This window comes from Enoplosus armatus, chromosome 6 (genome assembly GCF_043641665.1).
Source record: "Enoplosus armatus isolate fEnoArm2 chromosome 6, fEnoArm2.hap1, whole genome shotgun sequence".
Lineage (NCBI taxonomy): Eukaryota > Metazoa > Chordata > Actinopteri > Centrarchiformes > Enoplosidae > Enoplosus > Enoplosus armatus.
Genome location: NC_092185.1, coordinates 19,253,288 through 19,275,534, shown reverse-complemented (window position 1 = coordinate 19,275,534; position 22,247 = coordinate 19,253,288). Strand labels below are relative to the sequence as shown.

General features: G+C 41.7%; 1 protein-coding gene across 3 annotated transcripts in view; it reads right to left on the bottom strand.

The window, feature by feature from the left end:
- The window catches only part of srgap1a (SLIT-ROBO Rho GTPase activating protein 1a), a 77,734-nt gene that overhangs the window by 28,986 nt on the left and 26,501 nt on the right, over positions 1 to 22,247 (bottom strand). For all 3 annotated transcript variants that reach the window (XM_070908172.1, XM_070908173.1, XM_070908174.1), the window contains exons 2-6: positions 19,010 to 19,205; positions 10,812 to 10,974; positions 5,767 to 5,829; positions 1,796 to 1,975; positions 913 to 1,041 (exon numbers count right to left, since the gene is read on the bottom strand). In XM_070908172.1, coding sequence (XP_070764273.1) covers positions 913 to 1,041; positions 1,796 to 1,975; positions 5,767 to 5,829; positions 10,812 to 10,974; positions 19,010 to 19,205 — 731 coding nt within the window. The remainder of the gene's footprint in view (positions 1 to 912; positions 1,042 to 1,795; positions 1,976 to 5,766; positions 5,830 to 10,811; positions 10,975 to 19,009; positions 19,206 to 22,247) is intronic.

Here is a 22,247-nt window from a genome sequence, read left to right as displayed (position 1 = left end):
AAGCACACACACACACCCTGGTGAGATGTGAAGGCTTGTGAGCAAAATGGGGAGAGGGGTAATTTCAGCGCACAGCATGCCTCTGAATAGAGGTTGCATTTCTCTTCTCCTTCAGTCCTGTCTGGAATACAAAACCTCAAAACGATGGCCTTCTCACATTTCCTTAGAAATGTCACAGAAAATGGTGCAATTACTTTAATTCTCTAACAAAACAATAACAACCCAGGTGAGCCATTATAAATAAGTCATGTTTATCTGTACGGTGGCAAAAAGGTCAAACAAAGCAAAGTGCTTGTGAGGCAGAGTAGAGAGACGTGAGTGCTGTAGTGAATGGAGTGATGGCCCACAGCTGTACATGGGTCAAGGCCACTCCCACTCTCTATTCAGACTGTCTGAAAGATGTGGAAACATTTCAAAACAGTGACAAAATGTCAGGAAAACACAGTAGAACTGAATATATTATGTGGGTTTTCAATAATGACGTTAAGAGAAGGAAAAAAGGAAAGAATAGTCTTCATCACAAAAGTTAATAAGCTGCTTTAATTCTGTCCTGCACTGTAATTTCCATCCCACAGTCTGGTGTCCTACGATCTCTTTTATATCAGGCCCGGCTGCTAAAGTCATCAGTCTCTCCTCTGATCATGATTTTTAATCTCTTCTTAAGGTCTGTGAAAATACCCCTGAATAGCAATAGGTCTTCTGCACGAGGAGCACAAAGAAACATAATAAAGTCTACCTTAGGAGAAGGGGGTAGGAGGGTCGGCCCATAGAAAGACGACTGCAACGTGTGTGTTCTGTTTATGTAAGAGTGTCCTCAGCAAAACCTTTTCCCGGTCTCATTGGAGACAAAGAAGGCTGCTGAAGAAGCCGTCTGAAAACATGGCTGACAAAAGCATGCGGTTTTATACTCACATCAATTAAGTCTGACAAGTCGTGGATGTAGTATTTGAAAACGGAGGAGTTTGACGCTTCCAGTGTCAGCAGGTACTCGTTCCGTGCTTTGATCGACTTCAGCTTGTTCTCCGAGTACTTGGCTTGCCGCTGATGAGAGAATTAGAGGCAAAAATGAGAAACAGACAACAACAGAGCAAACGAGGGAGGATGAATTTAATGAGTCGAGAATTGCCTTTTTGACAAGTGATCGTGCTTTTATGTCTCGGCACGCACTGTGCGTCTCAGAGCTGAGGCTGGATTACTGGCAAAACAACAGCTTCAATAAACATTAGAGGAGAAATAAGTTAAATTCTGTTAAAAATAGCAACAAAAAAAAGGAACAAGAGCGAAAGAAGAAAAGCCTAAACTAAAAGCAGACTGTGTCCTTCACTTCAACTAGGATACCTCAATGTGAGCCATCTGTCTTTGTCCGACACTTCCTCTCTACCAGACAAACACAAGGCTGGTAGTTAGTCACCATCTACTGACCAATGGGCTCTGACTCACGCACTTCCAAATCATCCATATTTTAACACTTCCTGAATGCATTCCGTGAAGAGTCATGTTAAAAGGGCCATTTAATCATTTGTCACAGAGGTTTAACAGAAAACAGGCCTGTTCTGAGAACACAAAGCCTGCTCGTTTGGCTGTGACAATGCTTACAGTGTGTTTTCCTTTACTCGGTCAGCTGGACCGCTGAGAGAGCTGCGGCCCAAATGAAGCAAGTTGTTTTGTCTTGTTCAAACTACTAAAAGAAAATGCCTAATGGAAAAGTGAATGGTGTGACTGCTAACTAAGTTTAAATGCAATTGTCACAATTGGGATTCAGGTTGTTGAGGATTGTGATCCTCTGGCGTCTTACCTTCTCTTTCATCTTCTCGATCTTCTTCACAGAGCTGCGCCTCTGGTATTTGTCCTCCATTCGGATGCTGAAGACCTGTTCTCCCCTGCCGATCTGCTTCTCCTCTTGCTTCTCAGCCTCCTTCAGCTTGCTCTCGGCGCTGATGCTCTCCGAGTGGTACATGTGGTAGGTCTTCATCACCTGGAGACAAACAAAAGTGTCAATAAGCTGAAAAGAAAAGGATCTTTAAAAGGCCAGTTTGTCATTATTTCCTTTACAAGATTGGCAAAGGGCAACATCCTGAAACCGCATGCTGCATTAGTTAAAACATGTTGAGTTTCAGGTCCGTTTCTGTGAGGTCAGAGGTCAGAATAATCCATCTTCATGGTCGAGACTGACCTTTTATAACCCACAACTAAGGCTTCCATCGTTTGACCCGCTCATTCATCACAAATCGATTCATCTCATCTCTCAGCATTCGGTTCGTCTCTCCCTGAACCACAAACCAAAGACAGATTCTCTCCAGTCTTTATATACCAGTTGCTCATACGACCACAACAACCACAAATCACTGCAGCTGAATCTAACATGCTGCCTTCATTGCTCTGTGTTTGAAAAAAAAAACACTCAGAGGAGATTTGGGTTTGCCCTCTGGTTTTGACATGAGGTTATTAAGAGGGAGGTTGACTGCTCTCTGAGTGACAATTCAGCTCCAGGCTTTAAAGTCAATATAATTAAAGTCAAAACAAGTAAATGGGATTAACAACACATTTTAAAAAGGGGCTTTAAAGTATTTTTATTCAGATGGTTAGGGTTAGAGATCGGCCTCAATTTTGGACAGCAAATGTAGCCATTATGGATCCATGCCACAAGGACTTCTGGGAATTGAGGGCAAATATTTTTTTGTATATACCATTTTATTTCATTTCATTTCATTTTTTTATGCCTAAATCATTGTATTTTAAAACATTAAACGTACTAGTCCTGTGTTGCACCTTACTGGCTCTAACAATTGATATTTACGTCAGTTTAATATGGAGCATATACTTCTTTAATATGTCTAAATAGAAATAATTATTTTTGTGAAGGCTATAATCGCAAGTAAGTTTAACCCTTCCGCCCATTGTGTTATCACACTGTCGCTATTTAGCACAAGGGAAATGCATTGCCTTGATGGTGAATGGCTGATTAGCACTACTTCCTAAAGTTTGAGTCATCGTCATCATCATCATCATCATCATCATCATCATCATCATCATCATCATCATCATCATCAGAAGAGTTTGGAGTGTGAGCGTTACTCATACATACTCCATGGATCCATTTAGCAGTGACTCAACTGTTAAGCAGCAGGTAAACCACGAAACACAAACAATGAGTTCTTCAAGAGAGCTGAGAGATTATAAGAGTCCCACGTCGTCAGGAGAAGGGAGAACAAACACACATCTGGGGGCTCCGAGGACAGAGGAGATGAATCACTGGCTGTGGGAGAAACGTCGAGGCAAGTCCTTGACGCTGACCGGAGGTCATCAGCAAGAGGACTCACTGACCCTAACAGATGCATGAAGATTAATACGTAGGATTCACAGTATAATCACTGATTTTAAAATAAAATAAGTAATAATTATATGGGTCCCCTGCCGCCCAGACACTGCAGATTATTTTCCCAAACAGAATTCTGGTGTTAGGTAAGCAAGTATAAATCAGCAAAAAGCAGGCGCACTATCAAGAGAAAACTGCATTCAAATGTTAAATGTTTCATCTCATTTGTCCTCCGACGTCTCACTGCCATCAGCTGTCGACTTGCAAAGTGTCGAGCGCAGAACACAAGTTAATCCAGACCTTACAGAGATCACGGGTGGAGATGGGGAGGGGGTGACAGGAAAGGAAAGGTGACAGAACCACCAAATAATCAACCCAATATAGTTTTTTTTTAAATTAACTATATTGTGTTAATCTGTCATCAGGTATTCCATTTAATCAAACTTTTTCTAACATTAAATCGGTCTCCTGTAAAGCTTTACGAGCCTGGGTTCATAGCAGCTAGCCAAATGTACTGAACTGAGCACAAAGGCAGAAAATACATTCAAACTCCCAGGAGAAGGCAGCAATATAGAGCACCAGTGGTTTAACCCGGAATGAACCAACTCCAGCAAATTACAGCTCCACAACCTGTGTATGCAATACACTTGTCTGCACAAGACCTCAACTTCAGTACAAATAGAGACTCACCCATCTCAAAATCTAAACATCATTCCCCCAAACTGGGTTATTTCTGTACGAGTGGAACAGCAGAGCAAAGCCTGATTTTGTCTGGAGCCCTCGGCCTTTGGAGGGGTTTGGCTTAACTGGAACCAGTTTAGAGATGGGTGACTGACCTTGGGCCCTGTACTCCTCACTTACTGGTCTGGAGTCTGCCGCTGCTGTGTTTACTTTGGTGTTTCTTTTAGAGGGACATATTTAGAGACGGAGCAGACCTGTTATTTCATTGGCGGAGGCCAACATCGGGGCTGTGGTTGTCTGATGCAATAGCTACCCAGTGTGTGTGTGTGTGTGTGTGGGTGTGTGTGTGTGTGTGGGTGTGTGTGGGTGTGTGTGTGAATATGTGTGTCTTCCCACAAAGGCTAAACCAGGTCAAACCTGGAGTGTGGACTGTGGTGAGAGTGACACACATTGAGTTTGGAGTAACACATTGTTGTGTTTGGAGCCATCGGCTGGAAGTGTAACCACTGTAATCCTCTATAGAGACTAACTGGAGACTACAGTAACAAACTGAACTGCTTTTCACTCCATCTCTTGGGCAGCAGTAACAACTGCCTCGACTTGTATCTCCATCTGTGTACATCCCATGACGACTAATGAGGAGGCTAACACGATGCCATTGATTAACAGTATGGCTGTTTCTCTAATACTTTTACTTTAGTGACACGTTTTTTTCTGATTCTGAAATCATACTGCCTGATCAGTGTTTGTTGATGCCTGTGAGTGACCTTAAGTAGCTTATATGACACCATAAACCCATAGCAATCATACATAAACAACATGGCTTCTGACTTACACAAAATCAGGCCTCGATTCCATCCAGTCCTATCTAAGAATATGCCTGCATCTAAATGTCCAACAACCTGTATGAGGCATTAAACTAAGCCAGTAGGCTAGCGGGGCAATCAAGGCAGTGGAATTAGGTATTGATTCATGATTTAAGTACCTTTCTCCACCAAGGTCAGAGCTACACGCAACGCAACGACTTACAGCAAAGTCATTGAACAGAGGAGCCTTTATAGAAACCAGACTAAAGATATATAGTTTGTTTGATGGTCTGGTGAAATGTTACTATGGCCCAGAGAAAATTTAACCTCTGGGTTCAAAGATCTGCATTTACCATTTTGTGTTTCTCAAAATATATATGGCGGGTGTTCCTGTAAGCTAGTGGTCTAAGGCACATACCATGTAATCATAACATCCCTGACTCGATTCCGACAAGGGACCTTTGTTTCATGTAATTTCTCTCACTCTCTCCTATCTGTCTCTACTGTCAACTATTGAATAAAGGCAAAAAAACACATAAAAAAAGAAAGAAAGAAAATGTATACGGCAAGTTGCTACTTGGTTCCAACCCCCTGGTGAGGCTTTGTGTGAATTTGTTTTGAAGAGCAAGAAAACTCGGCTGATAGGGGCCATTAAAAACAGAGAATATGACCTCTAATGAGCCAAGCAAACATAAAGTTGATACTTCACAGTGTGAACAGCCAGTTCATGAGGCTAAAAGAGATTGTGTTTCAAAATGTTGTGCTGTAAAAGAAATTAGACAGACTTCCCGTACAGCTTGAGCAATCTTTGGTAGCAGTCTACTTGCTTGAAGGTTTAATATTTGATCCCTCAGACATCTTTAAGCCACAGGGTTAAAGACAGCTAGAAGCTAGTTAGCTCTGTGCAATAAACCAGTCTCAACCACAGCAGAGACCACTGTACTTGAGTGCATTACTACTTACTGTGTATAACTCATTTAGGACCTTCATTAAGTCTTCCTGGAGCTGAAAGGCTATTTCCTTGCTCTGAAAAAGAAACACAGAAGAAAAAACAATTCAGTAAGTTGACACAACATATAATAAAATATTGTTAATACCCCTTTCAAACACTGATGTTAACCTTGTCAAATCTGTTTAGCAAATGCACCGTTGTACTGTACATTAGATTTTATATGAATGGTGGACCACGACCAGACATTGACCGGTGGTTTCAACGGTACAAATACAAAACAGTGGATTTATCATCCTGTGTCAAATACAGGGTTTCTGTGTGAAATTGGTATCAGTGTCACAACGGCTTTCAACTGTCGAACACAGCTTGAGTTTCACTGTCCACATGCTCAACACATTATCTGGCTTCTACGCCTCAATGTGAACGATTTTCCCAAATATGTTAACTCAATCACCCGTGCCACAAAGCTGACTCAGTAATACTATCACAGACACACACGCCCGCATTAATGCATCTCACGGTTGTGGGATACAGTTAAACAGTGATGCCGTGATGGATTTAGAGGCTTTCACTATTAATTGAACTGTGGAGCTCCCATATTTCCTTCACACCGACTCATATACTGTATCACATGTTTATGAGATTATGAGTCATGGCACTGAATATTTGATCTCTCTACTACAGTTGATACCACGCACTGCTACCTGGAAGATGTTACAGCCTTGGCCCGCACTCCAGGTCTTTCTCTAACCCAATTATCCTCAGACAAATCTCATTCTGGGAGCCGCTCCCATCAAAAGAGGGTACTGAGAGGGTATTGAACCACCTAGTGTAGTGGGATAGAGAGGTGATTTACTTCTGATCAAGAACGGAGTGCGTTGCAGATTTTTTTTAAACGGCAAGGATTTTGGGTGATGTTTTTGTGAGTGGGTCCCCATTATGTTTTGAAGATGTACATAAGCAAAAAGGCATGAAACATTTGTCTTTGCAAATGTTTTATGAGTACATAAATAAAAAAATACATATAAATGTATTTAACACATTTGTTAAACCTCAGGGTTACACACGATAACTCAGTGAAATACTGAACATAAACATAACCCTTGTTTGTATACCAGAAAACAGCACAGGGTGCCTGCTTTATAAAATATGCGTTAAACAGGATTCATGACATATAAGCCATGTTTTTATAATGGTTGCAATGTGACAACCAGAATTTGTGAGCAGTCCATCTGCTGATATTGGCTGCAGGGTCCAGTGCATACTCAGAGGTAAGCTGAAGCAGACCAGCTAACACCAGGACCAAATAATCACAAACTCTCAAACTCAACACATTTCTTTGTTACATTGCATGCCTCTGGTTGTATTTGAGCTGTCTTCATGAAATGACTACCAGTTACTCAAATCCTGAAGCAGTGTTCATGACAACACTGAACAATATATGGGATTTCCTGACCCAACATTAGTTGAGTCAGGAACACCCACATGAGGCCACACGTGTGCGAGGTAACAGATAAGGTGAGTTTCAGACATGCTCCTTCTGATGCCAATTTCCAGCTCTAAAAAGGACTATGCTGAACTGTCAACATGCAACAGACCAAGACAGCAGCAATCTTGTGAAAACTCTCACTCTTGTTCTTCACAAGTCACTTGCAGGTAAAGCTGCACGATGTCCAAGCATGTGAATAGACAGCAAAGAGGATTACACTCTCAGTTACCGGCTGCCAGGCTGGTGTCATGCTGGGTGACTTGGCCGATTGGCAACATCTTCCCAGCCACCACCTGACCTGTCAGTTCCCTGATTTGTAGCTCTTACCTAATCAGAGGGATAACCAGAGCTGTAGAAGCACCAAACTTGGCAAGCGTCAAACTCAGGCATGTTTGAGAACTGAGTATAGATGATAACAGTACATATTTTAAGTAAATTGCCTATTAATTGTGGATTCGTGTATATCATACAGATCACAAAGCCCTTCCCCTGTGGGAAAATCCATTAGCAAGCGTCAGCTCAGAGGACAGAACCTTTGACTATCTGTCAGACCTAAGACTCGTCAGCTCTTCTCCATTGAGAAGGCTGGGAAGTGATCCAGAGCTCAATGAAAAGCCTTCTCAGGGATCACATGAGCTGCGAGAGAGACTGTGTGTGTGTGTGAGAAGTAAAGACAGAGATGAAAGTAACGAGGCATTACATTCAAGACATGTTTAGAGTTCTTTCACCGAACATGATGCTTTTACGAAAAACTCGAAATAATCTCTCTTTTCAAAGTGTCGCTACATGTAACACACACTGTATACCTCAAATTACAAGCAATATGGGCTGTTTACTAAATGCTGTGCTGTGTAACTCATGTCATTGATTTAATTTGCCCTATCATTTTAAAGGAATCTCAGCTGGGGGGTGGGGGGGTGGTTTCCATTTTGGTCTAAAATCATTAAAAAGATCCTACAAATGGGTTTCCCCTTTTAAGCTCATACCATCTGCATTCCAACCACATTAGAAAGATGAAAGAACCCCAGAGAGGACAAACTAAGTCAGCCTTTGGGGAGTGGTGGGTTTCATATTGCCACTGACATTAATCATGGTATAGAGATGGCAGTTGTACACCCTGCAGGGACCGCGCGCGTGTGTGTGTGTGTGTGTGTGTTCTGAGTGTCTTGTCACTATAAAACAGACACACAGTTAAGGTACACAGTGGAAACTCTGACAAGGTCTTAGCTGATGTGTTTCGTAAAAACAATCTTTTACCAAATGACATAGATATGTAACCCTTTTATTTAAATGTCAAAAGAACAGTTTAGAGCTGGAAGTGGTTAGCTTAGCATATAGACTGGAAACAGGGGAGGGAAGTTATCCTGGCTTTGTCCAACATCAAACAACTCTTAGCTGTCATATTTACACACAGTGTATTTTGTTTGTTTAAACTGCATGTGAACAGAAATGTAAATAATAACTTCAACAATAAACTTCATTTTATTATTTACACCTGAGCTTTTCCTACCATGAAATGTCAAAAATTTCTTACTATAAAATAAACACTACCCCACAACCCACCAAGCTTTGCCTGCAGAAAAGTTCAACACTGCCTCAAGCTTTGAGAAATCCACCTTGTAGCTGCAGCCACAGAACGTGACTTCCATAAATAAAACAGGGCAGAGTAAAACAAAGAGCCAGTCGTATGAATAATGAAAACTGAATACATGTGATAAGATCTGTCCAAGCAAAAAAAAGAAAGAAAGAGAGTTCCACTACTTGACTCTTGGATTCAAATAAAAAAAAGCCAAATGGGATGTTTCCAAAATAATTTGTGGCCGTTAGGGTTGTTTGAAAAGGTGACCACAATGCAGCACTGAAGAAATAAATGCACATGTCAAACGGGTCAACCGCAGGATGTTGACGAAGACATCGGGGCTACTCTGGGGTCCTCCTCTGCTGTTCCACCTCACAGCATGACACCTCAACATACAAGGAAATAAAAACACAGGTCTTTGATGTGTTGGAAGGATGACAACCATACAGCTGTCTCCTCGAAGCTGTGAGCGAGCCCATGTAACATGGGGGACTTCTCTGTTGTTTGTGCCTCGTTACTGAAGCTCTGCTGAGATCAAAGGCTCAGGGAAGCTTTAATTAGAGGGCGAGCGGCGTCTCGGGTCTCCTGTGAACCGGGACCTCCCACCAGTCTGCCGTTTGTCTTCACAATGTCACCTGGATCCACTGAGAGAACTGCATTACAAACTTTTAAAAGGACATCTATTACACAATGACTGCAGATTCCACTGCAATAACGATGCAGGTGGAGCAATGATGTGGGGGTGCACTACCCTGCAGATTGTGAAGATTTAGAAAGTGAAGTTCTGAAAGTGTTTCACCAAAAATGTAAATCAGCATTTGATCATCAAAGTGTGCTGAGTCAGGGGAGGAAACGAGAGTAACATCCGAAAAATGACTGTCTGTTTCACATCTGGCCTCATTAGCAGAACCATAAGCCTTTAAACACTATCAAAAGGAAATGACTGCTGCAGCTTCCTGTTTGTGTGTTGGGGGTTCGGGTGAGTATTTAAAGACCACGCCCCCATACAATCAGATGAAACCACAACCATCAAGAGATGTTAATTACTTTGAAAACGAATATAAGAGCCTCAGTTTTAACTTTTTGAATCTGGAGGTTAGATGGTCAGAGTTTGCAATAAAGCAGAGCAACAAAAAAAAGAAAGAGAATCAGAGATAGAAAAAAAAAAGTCACACAAGATTAACTGACACAAAGGCGCTCCTCTGAAGAAAAGCCACTTTGTAATTTAGGCCTGCGGTGAGTTCATGTGACTCCTGCAGCATAGGAGCTCATAATCTTGTAGGGAGTTGTCGTCTTTGTGGTGGAAAAGGCAGCAGAGGCCCGGTTTCAGTCATGAAGCCACAGTCTTCAGATGGGAGAGTGAAGGCATACTGATCTGACCGAGGCTCCTCTACATTACTCTTAATTCACAAAACTAAACCACAGGAGCCCAACAGAGTATCATCCCATCAAACGCAAAGCTGAATACATACTGTATATATCCAGCATATCATACAAGTAAATATACTCTGTTGTCAAACGAATGGGTTAATTGAAAGTGAAAGACTGTTTATATAACATGAGTGACTGGAGACACTGCTGACCGATCTGACCATGATGAAAGATCTGGATTGCGTTAGTGGTGAGTTCAAACTTCTGCTTTGTTGATCAAAGAAAAGTCACATGTGACCTCTTCTAGTAGAGGTCAAACATCAGTACAAGAAAGTTGAAGCAGGTTGAAGCGGTCAAAACGAGACTTCAGGGGCGTAAAAGAGACGTGCGAAATGACAGCAGGCTACGTTCACGTAGTCAGGTTGTCCATTGTGGTTCTGGTTCAGGCCATAGTTGAATCACCATGAAAACAAGGAAGTCACTTCAGTTGTAGAATATAGTTGTCGCTCTATTTTATGACCAAAATGACAACAATGTATAAGCGCTCTCTTTAGAAGCGCCCTGACAATCACATTTAGCTTCAGTGTGATCACAGTTTATGTGTTTTCCTCCCTCACCTTCTTGAGTAGCCGTGTGGAGTCCTCACTGATCTGCATGAACCTCATGATGACGTTGTTGAGGTAGATGTCGCTCAGTGTGGCGTGGTCCTTACTCTCCCTCCTCACCTGGTTCAGCAGCAGGTACCAACAGTTGACTGGGGACAGCAGGTTCTGGTCTTTTCTAAATAAAAATCAGGGAAACAGTGAGGTGTCAGATCAGTTGGCAAAGATGGATGTGGATTTACTACATTTTACTAAGAAGAATTAGAAATAGGAGGCATCAGTGTATATGACAGAAATGGTTTTAATGACTCAGCATTTTCTTTGACAGCTTGTCTGTAAAGTTACATGTGTAACGCATTAATAAACAAGAACACGAATGGCCACAGACTCTCCATAGTTCGGCAGTATTGCTGAGACTAGCAAGTACAAGTACCTGCCTGTGTTTGTGGTTTGCATCAGTGCAGTTCAACATTTTCCTGTGTGTCTGCATCCATGTCAGTGTCTCAGCCCTAATTCCTTTAGACGATATTTGTCATTTTCACAAGAAGATTGTGGCAGTTCCTCGACTAGCAGGATGTCTACAAACAACTCAAGTGCACCAGGGCCTGCTACAGAAGCAGAAGAGAGATGCATCACAGACCTCCCTTGGCATTAAATGTCCCATATACTGCTGGTTCAGGGCCTGAAAAGCTCTCCATATATTATATGGACTACGCAGTTAACTTGGAAATACTTTGTATCAGTGACATTTCTGGGGCAGAGCTCTTGCAATTCTCTGAGCCAACCTGACTTCCTACAACCAGAGAGGAGCATGCCACAGGCTTTAAATACACTTAGTGAAATGAAGTTAGAGATGCCATGTATGCATTTTAAGTGTAATTGAAAAGTAGAATTATGTATGAACTATGACAGCAGAAGACAGACAAGCAAGGGAAGAGAGGTCACACAAACGGGGAAAGATAGAGATCACAGCGCTAGCAAGCTAACGAGTAAAATAGTAGAGCCGGAGTGCTGTTTCCTGTGCTGTGTGCCGGCTGCTTCCAACTGTAGGACATTGTCCAGGCCAGAGCAAGCTGGGGCCCTGCGTAAGCACTGGCCTGCAGGCTTACTTCCTCTATGTTAATCTATAACATTCTTCCTGCCTGCTAAGAGCAGCACAGAATATGAGTGTGTGTGTGTTTGGGTGAGGTTTAATGCTTGGGCCTGGGGTCAAGTCTTGCAGGAACCATATGGAGACTCGCCTCTGCTCTCCTGTCACAAAGTTAGTTTGCATAGATAGGCAGCACTTGTCAACACAACAGGTGAAACTCTGCGCTCGGCAAGTGACCCAGCCCTGAACTAGCCTTCAGCCCTGGCATAACATGTGCTTGCAAGAGCAAAAATGAAGCATCTCTCTAAATGAATAACCGGAGACTAACCACATGAAATGCTCCCGGAGGCTCTGCAAAAACAGGAAGCAAACTACATTTGATAAAGACAGAGCCAAACACGCTGACATGAAAAACATCCGAGAGCATTCGAGAGCACAGTCGTTTCTCAAAGACAGCAGGAAAACAGTGAATGAAAAAAACTGATTAAGCTAAAGCGGAGTGATGTACTGATGCCACATGACCAGGCTGCAGGACACGTGCAAAAGAAGAGAAAGCTACAAAAGGAGAAAATAAGAGATGCAGTCCCAGAGTGCTACAGCAGCAGGACTGCTGGACAGCAACACACATACACACTGTCAAAGAGCAATTACCATAAATCCTTTCTGCATTATGTATCAGCAGAGTGCAATACTTCCATTCTGTGGCACTGAATCTAGATATGTGAAGACAGCCTGTGTGCGTGTGAATGTTTATTAATTCATGCTGACTGTTGCATGTGCAGATGCATAATGTCCAGGTGGCCACTGACATGAAGCTGGCCATAGGACATCATGAGCCTCTGCTTAAGTGTATAAAATAACCTCCTAGATTTTGTCATTTGTTTATGTCCCTGTTTCCATCTGTGACCATTTTGTCCCAGTTGTGAAAAAACTAAGCCAATTTGATTGGGGATACAAAACAGTGAAAGCAGCCTATTGGAAGGATTAACCAGACAATTTCAGTCAGGACTTGAATTGTCTGACCTCTTTGCTTCAACCCACAAAACACAGGTCTTATAGAAATTCAGTATCATAATAGACAGTCAACAAAAGTTCTAATGAAGTCAATTTTCTTTTAAGGGAATGTTACATCAAACACAGGAATGACCCAGGATTCATTATAAAACAGTCAAAGAATAAACTTAAAAAAAATAAAAATTTTGTTGCACAGTAGAATTGGAACAGTGGAAGTCATTGTTCCCACGAACACTTCAACAGTTCTTAAAGTACCTTGTATGTTTGTCAATGGGCTGACCTACTAAATCAAACTGGAGGCCTGCAGCGAAAAGAGGACAGAACGAGAAAACAAGGGGGGTACTGACACAGGCCGTGACGACAAAATAACCTCTGGGAGTTGCTTACCCCACATAATGGCAGGAAAATCTCTCAATGTCATCATTTCCCCCTCAGCCAGGGCAGGAACTGGGTCAGACACACTCAGAGAGAGATAGACGGGCCCCAGCGGGGCTAAAACACAGGTATGAAAGGGAAAACGAAGGTCCAGGAGGGCAGGAAGAGAGACGAGTGAAAAAAAGAACTCATTAGCAACTTACTGCCTCCTATCAATGCATGTATATGTGTGTGTGTGTGTGTGCTGTCCACTCATGCAGTCTACATCCAGGAGTCACTGGGTCAACGTCAACATACTTGCACTCTCATACAGTAGCAAGATGCTGACAATGGAGGATAATTGCCACTTCAGTATGCAGGGTATTGAAACAGGAGCCCTTATCAGCATCAGAGGCAAAATGGCAAAGAGCCTTCCTGATAACATCTTTCATTAATGAACAGCGGTGGCGGCCTCCATAGCTGCAGCACAGTGAATGGTGATCACCTGTTATGTAGGCGTACTGTAACTGGTTCAATTTGGAGCAAGACTATCACGTAGCCTAATTAATAGTAATTCTAGTTCCAACAATTCTGTGAATACGTTTAAAAACAAATGGTGCTAAACTTTACTCAAATGAGAATGTTATTAACTATTTTCTCCTCTTTGCCACTCAAGCTGAATGCAGTGCAGATGGTAATGTCAGGCAATATGCGTATGTAGCATGCAGCATGTTCTACACCTTCTCTTTATCCTCACAGACAAAGAGAGGAAGTCCCTTAACCAGGAACTTAATTCTGGATAAAAGCAGCATATTTAAGATGATCCCATCTGTGGCTTTGGTATTATAAATAATTTAATGATTCCTCTGCTCACCATCTCCATGTCCCTCCCTGAACAAACTTTGCATAATACAGTATCTGGTTTGTGCATGGGTGTGTATGGGTTTAAGAAAAACAGAGAGAGAGAGAGAGAGAGAGAATGTTTGGCCATATTTGTTCATTTATGTGTGTGTGTGTGTGTGTGTGTGTGTGTGTGTGTGTGTGTGTGTGTGTGCTGCAAACACTGAAACACAAATGCAGTAGGCAGACAGGACTGGATGGCTCTCTAACAGACTGCCGCTGTGGGCCACCGTGACGTGGGTCTGTTGTTGTTTTCTCACAGGAAGGAAAAAGGAAGACACTAGTGGAACTGAACGTTTTCCTTTTTCCTCAGAGAATTTTGCTGCAATACAACACATGACATACATACATACAATACATAATGTTGAACAGCATGTGTTCTGTAGAGTTTCCTAACTACACTATTTAACAGCTAATTAACAAGTTTAATGGCAACTCCTTGCAGCCTCTTCATATCTAATTCTGGAGCAAAAGAACAATGTTTGAAGTGCAACTATAGTCAATATAGTGTCACTTAGTCATACCACTAAAAAATGTAGGCTAATACATGTTATTCAAAAGCAACGGGTGTGTTTGGGTTTTCAGCATGTAAAACAAACCTGCAGCAGAGCTAACAGCAGTGGCTTCTGAATGTGGCAAAGAGACTGTTGTGTTTAGACTGGGCATATAATCATAGGCAATAGTGTTAATAAGAAACTAAATAAACCTTCTGCATTGTCACCTCTTATCTCATAGTGAACTATTCTATTGTTTCTGTATCCCTGTGAAAAAGCAAGTATTCTTACGATCATAAAAGCCTAGCAGAGCTACACTCACCATTCAGAAACAAGCACTATTAATTATTAAAAAGGAGACTTGATTCTCAGGAGGCTATTTTTTCACAGACCACCACTCTAAATAGGAAACTCTTTGTTAATCTGCTCTAAATATATCCCTTTAAAAGGGGTGTGATAAAATAAAAATAAAAATATGAATGATATGAAGTCTTGACTGTTGTGTGTCATGTTGAATGTTTCTAAAATTGTTCTATTAATTCAGCAACAATGTCTACATGTTTTTAAAAACAACAATCTTTACTTTAGAGTTGGCATCATCCATCTTCCACCACTGTCTTGCCACCAGTTTTGTCAGACTCAGACACACAAACACAGCTCAACACGGGGCTCCTCTCCAGCAGTGAGCTGGCGCTATACTCCCACAGGTGAGACAAAGTCACACTAACTTCATCTCACTACTGTAGAGGATTCTGGACTGAACTCCTGCTGTGCCAAAACTTTTTTTCCTAGCTCAAAGGAGCACGAGAGACAGGCAGATGTAGACCTGTGTGACATACAACATATAGGTGGTGCAAGAGCAAAATGTTTGCCAGCCACCAGCAGAGGCCTTGGTTCAATCCCCAGTAGGTATAAGTGGCCATGTTCACAGCTTTTGGAAGCCAGTGTGGGATTATGTCTGTGTAGTTTTACTGGCAACATGGCCTGTATGGAGGGGGTGGGACCATGACGGGATAGCATCAACCTCCACATGTATTTCACCCTACTGGTAAAGGTTCTTGGAGGCAGCTAAAACAAATACCCCATGTACAGTGCATCCGGAAAGTATTCACGGCGCTTCACTTTTTCCACATTTTGTTATGTTACACCCTTATTCCAAAATGGATTAAATTAATTTTTTTCCTCGAAATTCTACACACAACACCCCATAATGACAATGTGAAAAAAGTTTTTTTGAAATTTTTGCAAATTTATTAAAAATAAAAAACTAAGAAATCACATGTACATAAGTATTCACAGCCTTTGCCATGAAGCTCAAAATTGAGCTCAGGTGCATCCTGTTTCCACTGATCATCCTTGAGATGTTTCTGCAGCTTAATTGGAGTCCACCTGTGGTAAATTCAGTTGATTGGACATGATTTGGAAAGGCACACACCTGTCTATATAAGGTCCCACAGTTGACAGTGCATGTCAGAGCACAAACCAAGCATGAAGTCAAAGGAATTGTCTGTAGACCTCCGAGACAGGATTGTCTCGAGGCACAAATCTGGGGAAGGTTACAGAAAAATTTCTGCTGCTTTGAAGGTCCCAATGAGCACAGTGGCCTCCATCATCCGTAAGTGGAAGAAGTTCGGAACCACCAGGACTCTTCCTAGAGCTGGCCGGCCATCTAAACTGAGTAATCGGGGGAGAAGGGCCTTAGTCAGGGAGGTGACCAAGAACCCGATGGTCACTCTGTCAGAGCTCCAGAGTTCCTCTGTGGAGAGAGGAGAACCTTCCAGAAGGACAACCATCTCTGCAGCAATCCACCAATCAGGCCTGTATGGTAGAGTGGCCAGACGGAAGCCACTCCTTAGTAAAAGGCACATAGCAGCCCGCCTGGAGTTTGCCAAAAGGCACCTGAAGGACTCTCAGACCATGAGAAACAAAATTCTCTGGTCTGATGAGACAAAGATTGAACTCTTTGGTGTGAATGCCAGGCGTCACGTTTGGAGGAAACCAGGCACCGCTCATCACCAGGCCAATACCATCCCTACAGTGAAGCATGGTGGTGGCAGCATCATGCTGTGGGGATGTTTTTCAGCGGCAGGAACTGGGAGACTAGTCAGGATAGAGGGAAAGATGAATGCAGCAAAGTACAGAGACATCCTGGATGAAAACCTGCTCCAGAGCGCTCTTGACCTCAGACTGGGGCGACGGTTTATCTTTCAGCAGGACAACGACCCTAAGCACACAGCCAAGATATCAAAGGAGTGGCTTCAGGACAACTCTGTGAATGTCCTTGAGTGGCCCAGCCAGAGCCCAGACTTGAATCCGATTGAACATCTCTGGAGAGATCTGAAAATGGCTGTGCACCGACGCTTCCCATCCAACCTGATGGAGCTTGAGAGGTGCTGCAAAGAGGAATGGGTGAAACTGCCCAAAGATAGGTGTGCCAAGCTTGTGGCATCATATTCAAAAAGACTTGAGGCTGTAATTGCTGCCAAAGGTGCATCAACAAAGTATTGAGCAAAGGCTGTGAATACTTATGTACATGTGATTTCTCAGGTTTTTTATTTTTAATAAATTTGCAAAAATCTCAAAAAAACTTTTTTCACGTTGTCATTATGGGGTGTTGTGTGTAGAATTTTGAGGAAAAAAAATGAATTTAATCCATTTTGGTATAAGGCTGCAACATAACAAAATGTGGAAAAAGTGAAGCGCTGTGAATACTTTCCGGATGCACTGTATATCAAGAGGAGACATGTGGCCGTCTGCAGGGGAACTGGGGAAATGATCTTCCAAACAAACTAAACATGTCACACATAGTGTACATTAATGCACTCTTGACTGTTAGAATGACATCTTATCAACTTGTCTCAACATCAGTTACGTAAACCAGATTTTAAAAAATCAGTGGCCCCCTTTTGAATGCAGCTTGTCTAGACTAATTACCCACAGATTTAGCTCCTCATTTTAATGCAACTTTAGCGTTCTGCTGCTCTGCTAAGCTGACCTGTCTTATGAATAGTGGTTTACGGCTACAGGCGGAATAAAAACGCACTTTTTCACACCACGGACAAGTCTGTCCAATGAAAACAACCTAGAGAATATGGAGAACACAGAAGCCTTACTGTATGTGTGTTGTTTATGTAAATACAAAAATATAGGCCACATGATTTAAAACCCACAGGAAGGTTTTAAATGTTATTCAGACGTCTTGTATTTACTTAAGAAATATGCTGCTAGGCACTTGCCAAATGTCTAACCTGTGAATGAAGTGACCAGACTGTACATCACGCGATGAAAACCACAGAGCGCCATACCAGAGTCCCTCACCAGCTACACTCATGGGCACACACAGCTGCTAAAGCCATCGAAGCTTCAGACAGTGAGCAGGGGCTATTTGCAGACGGCGAGGACAAACATGCGTTTTATTTTCGTTCCCACCACAAGTTCAAACAATATGCTAATGTCGGCTTTTTCCATGAGCAGACTCCTACAGTGTAATAAGGCCAAAAACTACAGCACTCTTAACTGTGTCAAGATCCTTAAAAAGGATCAGAGTCAAAGATAGAGGGAGAGAGGTGAGGGAGGGAGACAGAGGGAGAAATAAGATGGAGAGAGAGAGAGAGAGAGAGAGAGAGAGAGAGAGAGAGAGAGAGAGGAAAAGGTGACAGACACAAACTTCCTCTAGGGAAGTTTGATGAAGAATCTCAATTCATTAGATTTCCATTGACAGGTTAAATTCTTAGTCTTGCTTATCATATATTGTTACGACTTAAATCATTACTTAGACTAGACTGTAGACTATTTTATTCAGGCAAAGTATAGCTGGTTCTGTTACACATTAAACACTGAAGACTTGAGAAGTTTATTTAACCCCAAGTTAAATTCTTCTTTTAGGATTTTTAAAATAGTAAGTAATAGTTTTGTATTGATGAATTTCCTGTGCTGGAGAGGTAACAATAGGACTAAAAAAAGAGAGCAGCCTGTCATTAGAATTTCAGATGACATAATATTTGCAATTAAGGCATTTGAGAATGACCGAAAGATAAATGACAGAAACTAACATAAAACATCACATCTGAGCTGTTGCTCTGTCTTCATTTGACTGCCTTTCAATGTGAAACAAAGATTGCTATAGCTCATCAGCACGATAATCCCATTAGAACATGGAGATCCTATCAACATTACACTGAAATCCAGTATGACTTCCATCTGGCTGTCACAATAAAATTACTTTTTTAAGAAACAAATTAGACCCACAGACTAAGAATGACATCCTTAATTCTGATACTCAAAGAGAGGCCCAAAAATGAACCCAGATGACATCACGAACAAATTGAGCGCACACAAACACTAAGAAAGCTTCTCCTCACTTGTACTGCTGGTGATCCTTGGTGCTGCGAGTCTTTGCCATGAAGCGTTCGGCCAGTTTCTCCAGGTTTCTGGAGTATTCCATCTCAATCTCTGCCTTCTTCCTGAAGAAGTCCTGGAGGTCCTGCAGCAGCTGGACCCTCATCTCTGTCTGCTGGTCCAGACATTTCTGCTGCTCCACCAACTGGGCCCGGATCTCTGGAGGAGAACCAGGAAGAGAACAAATAGATTAGGTTGGAGCCAGAACCTGAAGGCTGAGAAATTAGGTTTATATATTATGGAAATGTAGAGAGATCAGAGAAACACAAACTCTAGGTTTACATGGTAGATATGTAGTGTACTGTGTCCATTCTGTGTCTACTCTCTGTCTTTTCAGACAAGGACACCATCTTTGAGTGAGGCGGCATTGTAGTAAAGACACCAGCACACAAAGGCAGACAACCAAACAAAAGTCAAGAGTTTCATGTTTTAGCTAGCTTAAATTTGGCCATTAGAATCAGTTATAAGTGCAACAGTTGCAGATGTTTATCATGATCACAGCTCTTGTAGTTTGAAAATTACCTAAAATCTTTAAAACCCAGCAACTGTTCAGGTGAACAACCCAGATTAGCAAATCAGCATGCAAACATTGTACATCCATAATCTATCGATTGGTGTAAAAAGCACAAAGAATCAGCAAGATGAGTTGTTACAGTACAGCATATGTACACATCAGTACTACAGAACAGCCCAATGCAGCTTATTATCCCTCAGTTATGGGTCCTCTGAACGCTTGCAGAGATGTGAGGTGAGCAAAACTGGTCTCAGGTGTTTCATTAAGGATGAAGATAACCCCAGGATGAATGGAACCTGATTCCCATCACACCCAGAGTTACAGCACAGAGCAGGACACACACACACACACACACACACACACACACACACACACACACACACACACACACACAATCAGTGCCTGTGACTGAAAATCCATGCCACTTATGAAAGCAGAGGGGTAACAGAAGGCCTCACTTAAACAACTTGTATGTGCAGGTAAATTACCCTCTGAGGTCCTTTCTGAGGCATCACGTCTGTCAGATCACCCCTCATTTAAATTTACATCCTCAACAACAGGACAACTGGGATCTAACACACACACACACACATACACATACACATACACATACACACACACACACACACACACACACACACACACACACACAAATTGTTTCCTTTGTGTGTCCTTTCTGGCCAGGGCCATGTATAATGGATTTCTCCTAATGGAAGGTAGCCTGGGCCAGACATCTTCAGCAGAGGAAGCAGATTAATGAGGTGATTTAGAGCCATGTGGACACCAACAGAGAGGGACACGGAGCAATCCCTTGTAATAAAAGGCAAAAAACACTAAGGCTGCAACATGCCTTCACAAATTATTTGTACAACTCACTGGACTGAGTGTCATTATATGTATACTTTTAAAGATGCTTTTTTGGGAGGATTTTTCACCTATATTAGACAGCAGAGGCTGACAGGAAACAGGGGAGGGAGATGCAACAAAGGCCATAACATATACCTGTCTATTATACAAAAAAATGGGAAAAGGAGCTGCCAGTTAAAGTGTCCCAAAACGTAAAAAGGACAAGATGAACTCATTGGGATACTACATGAATAAACACACAGATACACATTCAGACCACGGCAAATTCCTCGTAATGTATGTTACTTGGCAATTAACAGTTTCTGATACTGATTCTAATTCATATAACAAACAAAGCTGATTTTGCACTCTGTGACACAGAGATACTGTATACTGCAGAACTAATTATAAACTGGTGTCAGTCTGATCCCAGCTGTCTGGATCACTAGTTGATCAGCCACAATAAGATATGTAGTACTGTTGGGAATCTTTACTTCCAAGTTAATCTCAACAATTTTCATTTTGTTTTGTCATTTTCTTTACAAATGTGGGAATGCAAATGGTGACCGGAGCACAACATATTTTGCCATTCCCTAAAATACAGACATATTTTGGAACATTATACTATAAAATTACACACCGCTTTCTTAGGCATTTATCACTTTTCTTAAGAGAAAAATCTAGTGCAGTGCAGGAATATTACCAGTGATTTAACTGTTTATTTAACTGAATTAGTTGAATGATGATGAATGATGATAACACTGTATTCAATGGAGGTATAACCCAGTAATCTTATGCCTTCGAAATTATTTTTACTACATTTATACTTTCATTCATGAGATTGAATTTGATTGATTTGTTGTACATTCTTCCAATTTTGTTGCTTTTTGCTCCTATGGCAGGTTATGCAGTTCTGCCCAGTTTCATATGTAGGCCAGTCCTGAATAACAGCTCTGCCACAATTACCAGCTTGCTGAATGTTACAATGCATCAGTTTTGCTTTTGTTACTCACAGTTCAGAAACTGTCCGTCAGTCCCTGGCAGGGAGGTTCGACTGGCGACTAAAATAATTTGGTTGTTTTTGTGGTGAATAGACTATCATTTTGGCACTGACTATTTTTCCTCCTTTAGTGACTGGAGATCTGTGTCACTGCTGACACTTGCTTCTACCAACATACACTTTTCAACATAGAGTTGTGTCGCAGTCTCTATAATTGTGATTTACTTTAGTTATTGTAGCAACATCAGTGCATGTGCAGTTGCTCTTGTAATTATCTACCTCCCTGTTTGTGGCAACAGCACTCACTCTGATCTCCTAATGAGCTGTAAAGTTAAAAAGGAAAAATTCTTTCAGTTTATTTCCATGAGAAACTTACCAGTTCAAATGGTAATAAACATCACTTGAACTAGAGACAAAAGTAAACCAGAGCTAGAGGAACTGCTACAGTGAAAACGCAAGCTTGACCAACCTGCTGCTTAATGAATACTCACATTAATATGTAAGTAAAGTGGACTGAAACAAAGATGCGTATTTGACGAGACAATTAGACAGCAACAAATGCCTTTGCAAAAGGCTCTACTCCATTCATCAGCTTTACATCTTCTCACAGTCTTGATAAATTAACGATTTACATCGGGTCTATTAGAAAATGTTGATTATTTTTTGCACTTGCAAGTAGCAACTCCTTCTGTCTGGCACTCACAAGGAAATAAACCACTTAGATAGAAACAGACGGGACACAAGGGAGGCGTTTCAGCAATACTAAATCTGAAAGAATGCTTTAACAGCATTAACATGGACGCTGCAGAGGCTTGACTGTAATCAAGAACTCAAAACTCCA